Source organism: Pecten maximus, chromosome 3, assembly GCF_902652985.1.
Source record: "Pecten maximus chromosome 3, xPecMax1.1, whole genome shotgun sequence".
In the NCBI taxonomy this organism is placed as follows: domain Eukaryota; kingdom Metazoa; phylum Mollusca; class Bivalvia; order Pectinida; family Pectinidae; genus Pecten; species Pecten maximus.
The window spans coordinates 8042350-8060489 of record NC_047017.1 but is presented as its reverse complement, the minus strand read 5'-3'; the positions used below and the strand labels follow the sequence as shown (position 1 = coordinate 8060489).

Below are 18140 nucleotides of genomic sequence, written 5' to 3'. Positions count from 1 at the left end.
AAAGAAAGTGGTTCGGCTTCAATTTTCTCACTTTGTAGGTCGAGATAGAAAAAATGCGTGACTTTTTTTTCTTCGTTTTGTTGGTTGAGATGGAAACTTGAGTAAATTTTGTTTTCTCAAATTGTAGGGAGAGAGAAAAAAGTTAATGAGACTTAAATTTTGTCACTTTGTACATTTAGGTATAGAAAAGTCATAAAATTATGTTTTCTCGTATTGTAGGTCGAGATAGAAAAGTAGTCGTTTCGACTCTTTAATTTTCTCACTTTGTAGATCGAGATAAAAATTCGGTGAAACTTTTATTTTCTCATATTGCGGTTCGAGATATAAAGTCGTGAGAATTCTGTTTTCTCACTTTGTAGGTCAAGACAGAAAGTCAGTGCGGCTTCATTTTTCTCACTTTGTAGGTCGAGATAGAAAATCGATGCAACTTTTATTTCACCAACCAATAAACATACGGTGCATACAATAATTAAACAACTCTTGTTATACCAACCATCATATCAACTCTGGAGTGAATTTATTTGGTCTTCTTCTCAAGAGTCTTACCTAATGCATACAAGCCACTTCTATTGTAAATCATACAAATAATTATCGAAGTGTGGTTGTCTTGTTAAGCTAAATAGTATGCTCTGTAATTATTGTAGTTTTGGTTTGCTGAAAATGCATGGTAGAATTAATCCACACGAAAGTTTACAATCTTAACTTTCTTTTCCTCATTAGTAACATACCAGCTTTTGTCATAGTTTATACATTACCACTAATGCTCTACAAACTTGTGATTTTCTGAACATCTGCTAATGGACAGTTTATTTAGCCCAGGCATTCTTATGGAACCTTTCAATTCGTACTGCAGAAACAAAGGTTGATAACTGGATATTTAACCACAGGGCCACGTCAATATCGTATCAGTTTGTACACACTTGATATGTCTATTTACACTATGACTCAAAGGTTTTGACTCATAGGGTAAACAGATCTGCATACATGCCATACTTTCAAGAGACCAATAAGGGAGATTGATCTAGACATATCAAGTGTTTACAAAACGATTGAAAGGGGCGGAAATGTTTTTGTTTCCAGAGTACTCCTATTTTCTTTGCCCCCCCCCCCCCCCCCCCCCACACCTTCATTTATGTGGCTTGATTTTGATTTTCTGTTTTTTTCTGGTTTCATTTCCCACAAATTTGAGCTATGATCCTGGTCTTCATTGTTGCTGTAGTTTTACCTATGACATGATTTTCGCCAAATGACAAGTCTTCATTATTATAAATTTTCCAAAAATGTTTGAAATGAAATAAACACTCAACACAAATGCCTGTTGGAAAACATGTATTTTCTCGATCACTCGCATCAAGAAGTCTTTCCTCTCGAACACACATTTCTAAAATTCTCTATTAATGATAAGCTATATGTTAAACATCCCTGTTGGAGAAATTTTCAAGTCCTAGTATGCGCCTTTTCATCTGTGCACTTTTCTGATTTCTGATTTTATACAGTTGATGTGACTTCTTGTACCATGACGGAGTGCCCTTGTAAAATATTGGTGGTCTTTTGGGGAAAAATTGAGTCTTTCCTTTGAAATACAAGTTCTCAAATTCATAGTTTTCTTATCCTTGGGGGCCTCTTTGATGGCACCATCTTGTGGTGAAGCAACCACTTGTGGGAAGTAGTGTTTCTCCCTGCGGAACTCCACGACATGCATCTTCATGCGGTCAGCAAGCTCCTGGTGCGTTTCCTACAGTATAACGTATTCATAATCATTGTTCATAATCTGATTACAATGTGCATGTCAATAATCACAATTAATGAGGTCAAGGTCATTTATATGAGTAATTTCATAGCACTACTAAGCAGGTACCTGCTGGAAAACAGGAGTACCTGGGTATTCTAGAACTTCATGCCATGTGAACTTATAGATGATACATCCATATTGTTTTCAGAATTTTCTCAAAATTTTCTGGAGTTTTTATATATATGGTAACAGAAAACATTGACCATTTGAAAAATAACTATTGGTATAATCCAAGAATTTTTTTTACCTTTTCTGAATCTGAATTTTGTTTCAGAATTTTGTTTTGATAGCATTGTGGGTGATGTGGTCACTCAATCAAAACCACTTTCAAGTGCTACCTCACTGAAATATCCTCACCAGGTCACAAGAAAGAAAAGTTATGAGTTACCTGTTGGAGAAGTGCCTTGAAGAAAGCTTTGGCAATGTTGGTGTCATTGATCCTTCCCTCAATCTTAACATGGATATTTTCGATTCCATACAACTCACAGATGGACTTAATTATCCTGTGACACTTCAGTCCATAACCTGTAGACGGAAAAAACCGTACTTCATCCCTAATACACAAAATTTTAGAAGAAAAAAGGTGGTGTTGATTTTATTCAACCAGAAAAATACAATGGATGAGGGGATTCTTTTCACTTCAAAGTAGATAAAGGAGGGCCTGAGAACCAAGTAATTCATTTTCTTAGCCTTACAGTATATTTTGATTTCACAGTTTGATAACATGCTACATGTTACACTAAATGTTACAAATGAAACATCCCAATGTTTTACACAAACTGAAACTTTCCTCATTTCACAACGGCTAAAACATGATCATATGTGGGTCAATATTTTGAGATATTAACCTGATGTTTCCATTTTTAGAATCACCGAGTCAATATTGCATTTATGACATTTTTATCACGGTGATGTCACAACGCCCCATGTCTGTTTTTAAGATAAATATAATGCAATTCCATCATTTTACAAACAAGTTTCATATCTAAAATAGAAATTTTGATTCTACCAGGTTAATGGAACACCATATTGACCTCATAATAATTGATATGATCGAATAACAAGGTAACCATGTTACAGATGAAATGTCTTAATGAATGATATGGAATCAAGATGGTGGAATTTCAGACATCAGGAATGATCTTGAAAAGGATGTGTGCACAGCACTTAAATAAATTCTTAAAAATTTGATAACAAAGGTGTTAAAACTCATTTTATTTCCTATGATATTGTGGTTACAATTAGATGTCCAGCCTTTAATTTATCATGTCATAAATTCACTTGGCCCTTTCAAACAAAAGAGTTTAAAGTCTCGCTACTCAAGACATGAACTCGATCAAAACGTCACAAATTCACTTCAGACACGGGAGATGAAAATCTTAATATTCATGAACTTTACACACGTTTCTTTTTTTTTGTGATTTTTTTTTTTCAAGTTTATAACAATCGATTATAACTTACATAAACAATTTAACCCTCACACATTTTCATTTATTCAATGAATATTCATTAATAATAATTTTCAGAATCTATTGTGGTTGTGTTAAATTGACCTACTGTTAATTAAATCTTAATTAAATATATGAGCAAGTGATAGATATACATCTTTCTGTAAAAATGAAGTTAAAATCTTTTGTTCATCAAAGCAAAATTGTCTTACCTTTATCCTGCTTGTTAACCATGACTGTTGTGTGACCCTCTGTAGCTCGGATGTTGTGGAATACTGTAACAAATAGAAGGTTATTTTTGTGGGAATTTATTTTGACAATTTGGTGGATCCATGATATTCACTAGATTGTCATCTATTAACTTGCTAAATATTAAATATATTCTCCTCTGCTTAAAATTGAATTGTCTCCTTAATTTCTACCTTCTAGTTTTTAGAACATGTACATGTTTTGAAGAAAGAATGAGAGCACGATACAAAAGATTTAAAATATTTACCTGTGTGGCCGTCATATAAGTCAATGTGCCGCAGATGTTGTGATGCTCCATCTCTTGCCTTAAATGGAATCAAACATGCATCATAACACATAGCTGGTTCTAGGTATCTAAGAGCCAGAAAATAAAGACTTGTGTCTGATATATCCAAAGCCGTTTTGTTGATGCTGTAACCTGACATGGAAGTTATTAAGCAGAAAACAAAATATCTCATCTGCAAGATTATTTTAAGATCTTGTTTGGAGATGTAACACATGTTGCCCTGGACAACAAAAGCTGTAAGCTTCACTATACCTCACAGGCAATGGTTTGAAACAAAATCACTGTTATTCTAATTTATTTGAAAAAAGCAACATATTCAGTAGTGGAAATCCGAGATACTGACAAAGGTCACACTAGATTACTTTTACTCAAAATAATTTACACAGTAAAACTTGTTCCAGCCGTTTACATGCTAAAATTGTTTGAAATGACTAGTACTTATCTTCCATTCTTACCTTTTCAATACACCTAAACTGTGACGTTGAAGTGGCCGAGGCATACCCTGTGTACGATAAAAACACAGTTTTTCATAATGATTACTTCTGTTGGTAGCTAACCTGACACATACATCTTCTAAAGAACTATAAGACTAGACATGGTTTTTAAGCATAGAACACATAAAAAAGCTTCCGAATAGAAAAACAACTTTCAGTTCATTAACATGGGTCAGTTATGGTGCCCAAATACGTTGTACTTAAATTTTTAGTTTTCTGAAAAAGCAGCAAAAAAGGTGTCAAGTCATTATATTAGACAAGTATTCAATTGACACTGGTTTTAATGCTAATCAAAATGTTTTAAACATGAATTACCAGGAATAGGTTTATCTTATTTGCTTTCATAACGAAAATTATCAAAATAATCAAAGGACTTTTTCTGAAGACTTGACATGCCCAGTCATTCTACTATAAAATATCTACTTAAAGCCTGATGGTGTCAGTTTGAAAAAGTTTGAGAAAAACAGTAGAAATCTTCCAACAAAGATTTAATCTCATAACAATATTCAAAATGTAGTGTTACCTTGTCAGAACTACTAAGAAGGTTAAAATATTTAATGTGTTTCCGAAACAGAAATTCTACACAGATGAGCGAAACAGGTCTGTTAGCATGTTGTATTGCTGTTTGAAGTAACACACATGATCTTTCTGTGATAAAGTCAGTGTATCGTCCATGACATCCTATGTACGGAATCATTGTGGTTTGCAGCCCCAGTGGCCATCAGTAAATGCTAACTTACCTGCCAAACCTTTGCCGTTTCCTACAACAACAAGAGCGGTATGGGACCTCTTTCGTCCTAGTGTCCCCGTCATGTTGGCTACAATGGAATGCTGAAAACAGAAATTATACCACAATTTTACAAGGCTAAGCAAACTGATGTTTCTGCTGTTGTCTGTTTAAAAATCGTGAAAACGTATGTATTTTAATTCTGAAAATTAGTTTAGTTTTACATTCACAAACATGAAACGTATGATGGACAACCAGTAATATTTTGCATGTACACAGAAATTCAACTAACCTGAACACAGACTGTCTGGAAACCTTCAAATGTAACTGAAATGCAGTAAATTAAATTAATAAGTTTGAGTAACTAAATATACATATATTAACACACAAATTAATCTTGAAAATTATTGTGATTAAGTAAAGAAATTCAAATTTTTTTTCAAAGTTCAATCATTGCTGCCTTAAGTTTGAATTAACTGTCACAGTATTCAATAATAATTAATATCACGCAACTTTTCTACACAGTAAATACAATACCCTGTTGAAGAATAATTATCAAACATTTTGGAATAGGGACGGTCAATATAATAATTATTGTCAACAGTTACTTACAATCTCCTTTAGGCTTGGGAGGGTCCAGTTTGGCTCCCACAATCCTTCTCCCGACATAGCCTCGCTGTAGTGGGAATAATTTTTCTCTTTTGGGTGCCTTCTTAGAATCTTCATTTACTCTGGTAGCATCAACTTTCTCAGAAGTGATCGATGTATCTCGTCCCATTCCACTCATAGACGGGTAACTCATTTTATACTTCCCTATGGGGTTAAAAAAACAAAATAAATGTTACTATGAAATCATAAAGGAGTCTGAATGTCTTGAAAACATAACTATCGTAAGCTGTTATCAGTGTAATTACACGACTACCCTGTTATTAGTGTAATTACACGACTACCCTGTTATTAGTGTAATTACACGACTACCCTGTTATTAGTGTAATTACACTACCACCCTGTTATCAGTGTAATTACACAACCACTGTTATCAGTGTAATTACACAACTACTCTGTTATCAGTGTAATTACACAACTACACTGTTATCAGTGTAATTACACTACCACCCTGTTATCAGTGTAATTACACAACCACTGTTATCAGTGTAATTACACAACTACTCTGTTATCAGTGTAATTACACAACTACTCTGTTATCAGTGTAATTACACTACCACCCTGTTATCAGTGTAATTACACAACCACTGTTATCAGTGTAATTACAACCACCCTGTTATCACTGTAATTACACAACCACCCTGTTATCAGTGTAATTACACGACTACCCTGTTATTAGTGTAATTACACGACTACCCTGTTATTAGTGTAATTACACGACTACCCTGTTATTAGTGTAATTACACAACTACTCTGTTATCAGTGTAATTACACAACTACTCTGTTATCAGTGTAATTACACAACTACCCTGTTATCAGTGTAATTACACGACTACCCTGTTATCAGTGTAATTACACGACTACCCTGTTATCAGTGTAATTACACAACTACCCTGTTATCAGTGTAATTACACAACTACTCTGTTATCAGTGTAATTACACAACTACCCTGTTATCAGTGTAATTACACGACTACCCTGTTATTAGTGTAATTACACGACTACCCTGTTATTAGTGTAATTACACAACTACTCTGTTATCAGTGTAATTACACAACTACTCTGTTATCAGTGTAATTACACAACTACTCTGTTATCAGTGTAATTACACTACCACCCTGTTATCAGTGTAATTACACAACTATCCTGTTATCAGGGTAATTACACAACTACCCTGTTATCACTGTAATTACACAACCACTCTGTTATCAGTGTAATTACACAACCACTCTGTTATCAGTGTAATTACACAACCAACCTGTTATCAGTGTAATTAAATAACTACCCTGTTATCAGTGTAATTACACAACTACTCTGTTATCAGTGTTATTACACAACCACCCTGCAATCAGTGTAATTACACAACCACCTTGTTATAAGTGTAATTACACAACCACCTTGTTATTAGGGTAAACACGACTACCCTGTTATCAGTGTTATTACACAACCACCCTGTTATCAGTGTAATTACACAACCACTCTGTTATCACTGAAATTACACAACCACTCTGTTATCATTGTAATTACACAACTACTCTGTTATCAGTGTAATTACACAACTACCCTGTTATCAGTGTAATTACACAACTACTCTGTTATCAGTGTAATTACACAACTACCCTGTTATCAGTGTAATTACACAACCACCCTGTTATCAGTGTAATTACACAACTACCCTGTTATCACTGTAATTACACAACCACTCTGTTATCAGTGTAATTACACAACTACCCTGTTATCAGTGTAATTACACAACCACCCTGTTATTAGTGTAATTACACAACTACCCTGTTATCACTGTAATTACACAACCACTCTGTTATCAGTGTAATTACACAACCACCCTGTTATCAGTGTAATTACACAACCACCCTGTTATTAGTGTAATTACACAACTACCCTGTTATTAGTGTAATTACACAACCACCCTGTTATCAGTGTAATTACACAACCACTCTGTTATCAGTGTAATTACACAACTACCCTGTTATCAGTGTTATTACACAACCACTCTGTTATCAGTGTAATTACACAACTACCCTGTTATCATTGTAATTACACAACCACCTTGTTATCAGTGTAATTACACAACTACCCTGTTATCACTGTAATTACACAACCACCCTGTTATCACTGTAATTACAACCACCTTGTTATCAGTGTAATTACACAACTACCCTGTTATCACTGTAATTACACAACCACCCTGTTATCACTGTAATTACACAACCACTCTGCAATCAGTGTAATTACACAACCACCCTGTTATCACTGTAATTATACAACCACTCTGTTATCAGTGTAATTAAATAATAACATTTTAATTGGTGTAAATACACAACCACCCTATTATCAGTGTATATTTTGATCTACATCCAAAAGTGTAAAACTTTACGTCCTTCTCCAAATCATATTGTAACATTTGAAACTTTACCTCCTTCCCCAAATCTTGTTTTGACATTGAACTTTCTGCGTTTGCCTTTGGCACGACCCTTCATCTTTCCTTGGTTACTGACTCCTGTGACGCTGTCCCAGATCTGTGTATCGGTTACTGTGTGAATGAAGGAAAACATTATAAATCAAGTCAATTTATAACAACAAAGGAAACATGCAATGTCTAAATCTCTTTTAGAGTTATCTGATCAAAATAATCCAGTCCTCATTTAAGGGGTGGGAGGCTTTAGATAATGTTTATCTTCATGGAAATATCAAGAAACAAGAGGCCCATGGGCCTTAACGGTCATCTGACAAACACTTACACTCACAGCAGGGACACACACCCCAATCCAGCATTATTACCATAAATTATTTATCGCAGCCAGTTATGTTTTAGATCAAATTTGGTTTTTATCCATTTAGCTTGTCCAGGAAGAGCAGCATCATGAAGCAAAATTTTAGCCAAGTTCCCATTTTTGGGGCATGCCCCTCTGTCCCAATGGGTCAGACAAGACTCATTTATATCAATTAGGATTGCCTTTCCCCAATGATGTTTCATACTAAATATGGTTGTAATCAATTCAGGCATTAAGGAGGAATTGCATTTTTAAGAAATGTTTAACCTAAGCGCTCCTTTTGCCCCATCTTTTTTTCCCCAGGGGTCAAACCTGTCTCATTAAAAAATATGATTGCCGTCACCTTATGTTTCACATCAAATTTGGTTGTAATCCACCAAAAGGTTAGGGAGGATTAGGATTTAACAGCAAATATTCACCAAAGTTCCCCTTTTGGGGCCCTGCCCCTCAGGCCCCAGGGGTCACACTAGCCTCGTTTATATAAAATATGACCATCCTTCCCAAAGGATGTTTCACACCATATTTCGTATTAATCCACCCAACGGTTAGAGAGAAGTAGGATTTATAGCAAAAATCCACCAAAGTTCCCCTTTTGGGGCCCCGCCCCTCTGGCCCTAGGGGTCAAACCAGCCTCATTTATATAAAATATGATTGTCCTCCTCCAATGATGTTTCACACCAAATTTGGTAATAATTCACTATGGGTGTTAGGAGGAGTAGGATTTTACAGCAAAATTTCATCAAAGTTCCCCTTTTGGGGCCCCGCCCCTCTGGCCCCAGGGGCCACACCAGCCTCATTTATATAAAATATGACCACCCTCCACCAATGATGTTTCACACAATATCTGGTTGAAATCCACCAAAGGGTTAAGGACGAGTAGGATTTTATAGCAAAATTTCATCAAAGTTCCCTTTTTTGGGCCCGTCACTCTGGCCCCAGGGCTCACACCAGCCTCATTTATATAAAATATGACCACCCTCCCCCAATGATGTTTCACAACATATCTGGTTGAAATCCACTAAAGGGTTAAGGAGGAGTAGGATTTTATAGCAAAATTTCATCAAAGTTCCCCATTTGGGGCCCCGCCCCTCAGGCCCTAGTGGTCACACCAGCCTCATTTATATAAAATATGACCGCCCTCCCCAAATGATGTTTCACAACATATCTGGTTGAAATCCACTAAAGGGTTAAGGAGGAGTAGGATTTTATAGCAAAATTTCATCAAAGTTCCCCTTTTGGGGCCCCGCCCCTCAGGCCCCAGGGGTCACACCAACTTCATTTATATAAAATATGACCGCCCTTCCCCAATGATGTTTCACACCAAATTTAGTTGTACTCCACCTAATGGTAAAGGAGGAGTAGGATTTTATAGCAATATTCACCTAAGTTCCCTTTTTGGGGCCCCGCCCTTCTGGCCCCAGGGGTCAGACCAGCCTCATTTATATAAAATATGATTGCCCTCCCCCAATGATGCTTCAAACCAAATTTGGAAGTAATCCACCCAAGCGTTAAGGAGGAGTAGCGTTTTGAAAGAAAAAGTTTACGGACGGCGCACGGCGGACGGCGGACGACGACGGACGAAGCACGATGACTATAGGTCATCCTGACCCTTTGGGTCAGATGACCTAAAAACAAATCTTTTGCTAGTGAAGAAAAAAAGTGTGTACCATTTCAAACCACTGATGAAAAGACTTTAACAATATTCTATACTGCGAAATATTTTTTGGATTTAGCTAGACTTTGGGAACTGACAGCTTTGTTGCTGACAATTAATCCTTTTTCAATTTGACTTCACATAAATTTTATACCAGCTACATGTTTTAAGGTGCCTTACATCTGTTGAAGAAACTGGCGTCTCTGGTGATGATGATTGTAGATTGGACACAACATGGCTGTAGTATTGGTCTACTCACTGCCCCTGTCAACAAGCTGTTCACTTCTGAAAAATATCACATTAAATATTTCTGAATTCCTTTAGTACAGGAGAAACCCCAACAGATCACTATCTGAATATCAAGTGATATACTGCTGAAAGCTAAAGAAATAATATTGGCAATAATAATAAGGCCTCCCGTGCATGCGAAATGTATGCGTGTAGTGAGTGCGTATGTGTGTTTTGGGCAATAATAATAAATATCATATAACATTGTTACAGTAACTTGTTCACTACAGTGTTCCAACTGTCTATAAATGATGGCAAGGTCAGTCCATGCAGCTTTGTGCTAGGAAGAATTTTCCTTTAGGTCTGTCTATAGAGCGGCGGACCAGGAAGCTGAGGGTCGCAGGTTTGATCCCCAGTGGAGTCACACTACTTGCTTTCCTGTTGCACAACATTAATGACTACATTATATGTTTGTGCTGCATGTAAATAAGGTCAGATATACCAGAGTATAAACGGAAGATAATGATTTAAGTAGGAACTATGTCTTTAATACTGGGATACAATCATACTCTTACTTAATTTCTGTAGAATAAAATTTTGTTATCTCAAAAGCTTGCATATATACAAAAGTTGGTGGTTTTCCCCAACCAGATACCTTCCCAAACCAAACTTTTTTGTTTTAAGACCTTAAGTGATAAATATCAAACTGCAATTGTAGTCACATTACCTGTTTTGTCATGCTTTGTCGGCTGGCTAATTTAATATGCCAAAATTACTATTACAATCTTTCTTTTTTGCTACTGCATTTGTTTTTTTTTAAATTTTACTCAGTAATCATAGTACATGTATCAAGACTGGTGTATTATTTAGCCTGCCTTGTTATTGTTTTATATCTTGATTTATACATATTTGTCGTCATATTGCTCTCAGACCCAACGTTTACAGTTTGTATACATGAATCGAAGAAATATCTCAAAGTGTCAGTGTCATGACAGAGGACATCCCTATTTCTAACCCACTGCAGCAATTTTCACTGGAAATATCTATGGATATCATTCCAACTGTGGCATTAAAGCCATACATGTGTTAAGTATGTCTTTACAAGCTGATTTACCAAGTGCACGAGACGATCTCATGATTGACCGCCCCAGAAGCATGCCGAAGGCGGCCATGATGCCTTCTTGTTTACAAGTTTGTAAGAACTCTTCTGATTGGTTGTTCACGCTGCTCTCCTCTACACGAGTTGCTTCCCCTAGTGCACTGCCTTGTCGGCTAATAAAGAGATTACACTTCAAAATTGATTAACGTCAACATTGAATATTGAATTTGTATATCATAAATTCTAGCAGTGATGGACTAAATGAATAAGATTAAAGTACACCAATTAACTTAATTAGTAGAAATTATTTAGGTTTTTCTTAGTGATAAAAATTGAATTAGTGATATGAACTAATAAATCTATTGAATTAGGTTCGTTTTTGACCAGAAAAAAATGTTGTTTTCTTAAAGTAAAATAAAAAAAGTGCCATATCTACCACGAAAAAGCAAAATGAGCAACTCGCTGATAAACGACCAAGAATTGCTCTTTTAACCTTTTGACCCAAAAAGTGTCTTTTAAGAAAAGAAACGGCGAGAACCCCCCAAAAATGGCTCTAATTAATCAACCACAATACATAGCCGATTCCTTTAGTTTGAATTCCAAATATTTGTTTTATCAAAAGGTTTAGAGATCTTTCAAACAACTAAAAGTATGTCCGTCAAAATGTCGGATGTTGGGACATCAGGAAACTCTGTAATATATGTAAGTGGAAATCATATGGAAAAAAAACTGTCACATACAATGTAAATTAAGTTGAACTGGTTGTGTTTTGTTTGTATTTCTTATGGAAGTTGCTATTCCATGGACCGCCCACTCTCAGTATAGCTTTCACAGTTACCCGGTACATTGATCATAACTCTGTAATTAACAGTTCATTTATAAGCACTGGGTTAAAATTGCAGCCCCGGGTACCCCACCCCACCCGCCTTCTCGAATTTAATTCAACGCTCACATAATCTTCAATTTTCACGTGAAATGATGTATTCAACATGTTTTCAGGGAAACAACTCTTAACAATTCAAACGCAATCGTAATTGTTTTGGACTGCCAACACATTATTATCATTTTTACCGATTGTAACTATCTACCAATTTTCAGCAAATCTTAAACACAATATATTAAAATGAGAGAAAGCGTGAGTGGAAGGTTGTTTGTTTGTTTGTCTCTGTATTCCAAAAAAAAAAAACCAATCCTTTTTTTTTTATTCATCACTTAATACGTATTGTACATCTTACTGCTGTAATGATATGTCTGTATTATTATACCATGTAATATAATGTACCTGTATGTATACTATATGTAAAAGGATGAATAAAAAAGATTTCAAAACTGAAAAAAAATTCAGCAAACAAAAATCGCATTTCTCTCGTAATAATTACACATTATACAGTTATTTACATAAAACAGTCAATGCTCATGTTTAAGAGTTGCGCCCCTTTCTGCCTTACAAAATACTTTCATATTTAAGACAAGATTTTTATTTTTGTTGTGTATCATTGGGTGCTATTTCAAGCATTTTTTGACAAGGCGTATATATAAACGCCATCGGCTGTGTCGCATGATTCCGTTAAATAGATAATACATCTAGATATCTAACTGTTGTAATTATGACGAACTGTATTATTTTCTTATTTTACGACGCTAATTGTCGGAAATGAACAATCGGATCTAAACAAGTGTTAAAATACAAGTCTTCAATATGTCAAAACGAGTACTACTTTGATAGTAATTTCGCCATTTCAAGTATTTTAAACAATTCACATTCACGGACCAACATCTACATTTCTCGCGCAAATTTAGAAAATAAGATATCGAAAAAAAGTAAGAATAACTTAAACGCGAACAGTACGCACTGTACACTTTTTAGAAACTACTTTCGTTGAAATCGTACCTCACATGTTCGCTTTGTGTAGCGCAATTTCTAAGAAAACAAATTTTAAGAAGTTCATAAAGGTTTATGACATACAGATCAGATAGTCTGAATGTGACGTAGGCAATGGGTCAAAGGTCATCTCACACAGCTTTCAACTTCCCCGATATAAACCGAGATTCCCGGAAAATCGAAGGAAATGATCTGGACACTCGCACGTTAAAAATGTCAAATTTATCCATTTAAAGCCTTCGATGGGGTTTAACACATTCTGTACCAAACGATTACTGTTGTAGTATCAGTGATACTATAACAGGGTTCTGTGTCATTGAGGATTTCTTAATAAACATAAACTGTAGGTGATATGTGAAAAAGAAATCGAAATTTTACCTGATCTTTTTGCTGATAATACATCTCTACTGATTTGTAGCTATCATCAAATATTCCAGTGAGTAACGGACGATGATTTAGAGAGAAAAAATGCAGAGCATGGCTTGAAAAAAAAAAATGAAAAAAAAAAATCGAACAAACCCATTTACCCTGTATTATCCCTTGTTTTGGTTTCGGAACAATATACCTGCTCTATCTCGCTGCATGTCATCCTGGGCGACTAAATGTGGGGCACCCTACAGGGTCCGGTGGTCTGGAAGGGTTTTTCTGGAGATCCCTAGAATAAGGCCAGCTGTATCCCACTGCATGTTAATCGTAGAAGGCGGCTAAAAGAATCGGGGATTATCTTGTGGATCTTCTTTCTAGGGGACATTGGGGAGCCCAAAATAGATCTTCTGCCCCCATTGTAACAATGGTGATCTTCAATCATAAATCTTTCTTTTTTCTCTCTCTATTCGCTCTGTCTTTCAGAATTTTCTCCTTACAGGTCTTATTGACACCCGTCCTCATATGACACTGGCTGTTGGTGTCTCATTGACACCCGTCCTCATATGACACTGGCTGGTGGTGTCTCATTGACATTCGTCCTCATATGACGCTGGCTTTTGCGGGGATGTTAAACCCCTAAACCCCAATACAAACTTCTGAACTTGACATTGATACGATATTTGAGAACACCGACATTTGATTAGTATTTGGGCATCACGATTTGTGCAGATTCCAAGTGGACTAGGTGTAGGGAAAGTATCTGTTCTGAAGTCTTACGCAATTTGCGTAGTTCGAAAAATGATAAATACCAGCTAACGTTAAACCAAAGATATATTTACCTTATTCCTAAATATACGAGTGCAAAGCTTAAGATTGTTGTGCAAAAACCGACGCTGAATTTTGAATGAACAAGTCGACAAGCCACTAACTCTGTGAGGCTCGTCCTTTGTGACTTATGTACAGGAACGGTGTGCGATACACTAATTCATATTCCAATTCTTAATTTTTATTGAGCATGTATATCTCATCGATATATCAATTACAATACAATGAACATTCAAGGTCAAATTCATGTGAGATGGACAGTCATATCTTAACATTACGATATATGTATAGTGAGTGCATCATCAATCAAAACAGTACTTAGACTTCGTAGTAATTAATGATCAAATTAGATACAAAATTGATACAATATACATACACTAGTTATCTATCATCAAAGTGGTCGCAGTAAACTCGCATGATATATGTATGTATATATCCAGTTTGATTTAGAATTTTGTATTCATTATATTTTATTTAATGTAGCCATCAAATTATTTTTTTTTACTGTAAAAAAGTTGAATTGAAATACGAACTAACCCAAGTTGTCTAATTAGCTAATGTTTTCAGAAGTCAATCAATTATTACTTCTTAGACAGAGGAATTCCTGCGATAGTATATCTTAATGTGTCAAATTCTTGCCTCAAATAAGAATGGCCATTTTAGTATAAAGTGGAATTCATCTTCTTAATGAGGAAAACAAAATCCTGTTACGGGGAATTCTGATATATTTGGTTTGGTTTAATGTTGTTTAACGTCCAATCTACAGCTATAGTCATTTAAGGACGACCTCCGATGTGTGAGGTCTAGATTGTACTGACAGTGGTGAACCAGTCTCCCATAAGGCTGAGCGCTAAGTTGCAACTACCATTTTCATAAACTTTGGCATGTCTCGATCAGGATGCAACGCTTTCCTAACAGGGACGAACGCTCAACTAAAGGCCAAAAGTGGGTCAGTGTGAAGGGTTACATTAGGAAGAAGAACGTTGTTTAGAAAGAAGAGAAATTATAAGATCCCAATTAAGTCGCATCTTACGATCAAGTAATGGGGACAGCAGGTACCACAATCGGAACACCTCGCCTCCGTCTGTGAATCTAGTTTCGGAGAAAATGACGAGGGGTTCCGATTGCAGGTACCATTCTTCATATTTCTTCTAGCATGCTCTTAAGGTTGTGTGTGAAGACCGATGTAATTCTACAATTGCTTTTTTTTTATCTATTTAAATAAACTTTAACCAGACATGACCATCAATAAGTTGAAATACCAGATATTTCGAAGAAGCAGAGAAGAATGCTGTTTAGAAATATCTGTTTCGCTAAAAAAAAAAAGATGAGTGATAGCTCTACTCTGTGAATACAATAATCACGCATACCATTTACAAAGTGAGTTTGTTTCACACTCCTTGTTAATATCGCGATACCATGCATTGCAGTTGTTGGCTGTGTCCTTTTTACCAATATTTCAAAGTTGTAACTTTTCTTGAAATAAAGAGAGGAAATCTGCCCAGTTTGACATAAATTACTACATTCGGAGTGGATATTCTAAAGATTCTTGCAAAAATCTAGATGAAGTTGTCCTTACAGGCGTAGTTAGCTAGACTGTCAACATACGTATCAAAATGTGACAACCAGGTACAACAAATAAACATTATAGACTCTCTTTCATTCCCTGTGACGCCGACTGATTCAAAATTCCATTCATATTGAGTTTCTTTCCCAAATAAGAAAAAACGTTTGCAGAATCAAGCGTGACACCATTATACTGCCATATTCCTATGGAAACTGCTGATTTTCTGAACAAAAACACAATTTATGTTTTCTCAACGTTGACTGATAAAGACAACTTCTCAGTATATGCCAGCAAATTATCCAACACTAGCCCAAAAACGATTGTGAAGGTTTATATTTTTAAAATATGACAGCCCCCCCCCCCCCCCCCCCCCCCCTATATAATTTATATATTGCCAAAGTTTTTTAGAAATAATTTTGAATTAAGAATGCAACTTTACCAACAAACAGTCTTAGCATGACTACCATGTCTTTCTCCTGTTTTATATCAGAATTGTGAATATTATTTATGAAAATATGCAAATACCCATCTTATGAATATTACGCTATTTTGTGCAAGAACAAATCCTTTGATCAAATGATATTTTCACACAAATTGTTTTAGAAATTGCAATTATCTGCATTGCTTTTTAAAAATAATGGGTTTTTTTTATGAAATATGAGAATAAATATTCCTATTCTGAAAGTTGCCCTAATAAAATACCCCAATGCTTAAAATGGGATCAGCCGACTTGACATACCGATAACAGTGGAATCGGTAAAACAGAGGAATTACTCACCAAAATAGTATTTATAAAGCATGTTTATAAATTATTTGTGAATGGGTCGAGAAATGAAATTTAAATTGACACCTGATATCACGTGACTAAGATATACACGTCTAAATGTGAGTTACGTCCGTCCGTGTCGCCCTGGGGTGTTTGTCCAGCTCATCCGGCTGGAAGTAATCGGCACTGTCCCGAGAACTCTTCGCCGGACCGTGGGGTCAGTCTATCGATTCTGCGGTCACTATTGTGGGAAAATAGTCAGTACTGACCCAAATAAAATGGCCTTGGGCCTTGGTCAAGTGCTTCTTTGTGAGACCAACGGTCATTTTATTTATCTAGCCTTTCTTTTCTCTGCTGGTTTGTTATTACAGAATGGATTCATTGGAGGGCATAATTCAAAATAAAAATTAAATGTTAACACCGGACATAGACATAAGGCGGAGTTTTAAAATTTGTTTTTACTTGTCAATTAACAGTTGTAGTTGTCCGCAAATATCTCCAGGTGTAATTCTGACAGCAACCGGTGACATCATCCTTAAAACTTTCACCGAATTGTGCAAAATCATTGCCGCCAATTAACTAACTTTTAAATTTACACACGAACACGATGTTAGAACATGGTTTTGATTGGTATTTGTACAATCAACCATTCTTATTCATTTGAAATTTTTTATGAAAATATTTAATAAGTGAAAATGGCAACAAGAAATTTAAAAAAAGGTATTTGCTGCTGGCAGGAATAATGTCTAATATAATGCAAATAAAGCATTGTAAAGTTTACTAATTAATTCTTGCTAATGCGGGAACAATATGAAATTAAAAATATACATATATATAATAATAGAGAAAATTTTTAACAAGTTTTCTAATTTCCTTTGGATGTGCATGCACAAAAAATCAAGTTTTTAGCGAAAAAAACAGTTATTTACTGTAAACAAAAATCCTTTTCCGGTCATAACGTATGCGATATTCTTTTTGCATCTTAAACAACACCATCTTCATTAATTCCCGTATAAAATCTGTTTTAACAATGAAGAATGTATGAACAAGTCTATTGATGTATAAATTGAAAATTAAAAAGCATTCTGAATAAACTGCGATATTCTACCACGATTTGTCTTTGACATATTTTTCTATAATACAAATTAGAAGAGAAGATAGTGTATCCCCTTTTGGAATTCCTTGACCCTCTGAACGGAAGGAAGTGTTTTTTTTATTTGCGACAGCACAAGCGTATGGCGATATGATTATGATGTTGATTAAATTGATTCCGTGTTTAAGTATGTAAAGTCTAAATGTC

General features: G+C 35.4%; 1 protein-coding gene across 1 annotated transcript; it reads right to left on the bottom strand.

Moving 5' to 3' along the window:
* Positions 1-1312: 1312 nt before the first annotated feature.
* On the bottom strand, positions 1313-11529 carry LOC117323069 (28S ribosomal protein S5, mitochondrial-like). Its single transcript, XM_033878074.1, has 11 exons — positions 11450-11529; positions 10288-10392; positions 8096-8212; positions 5609-5809; positions 5289-5323; positions 5010-5100; positions 4231-4277; positions 3737-3794; positions 3453-3515; positions 2181-2317; positions 1313-1735 (listed from the first exon to the last, which is right to left on the bottom strand). Exons 1-11 carry the CDS (start codon positions 11505-11507, stop codon positions 1460-1462), a joined length of 1188 nt encoding a protein of 395 aa, XP_033733965.1. The 5' UTR covers positions 11508-11529; the 3' UTR covers positions 1313-1459.
* Positions 11530-18140: the final 6611 nt, after the last annotated feature.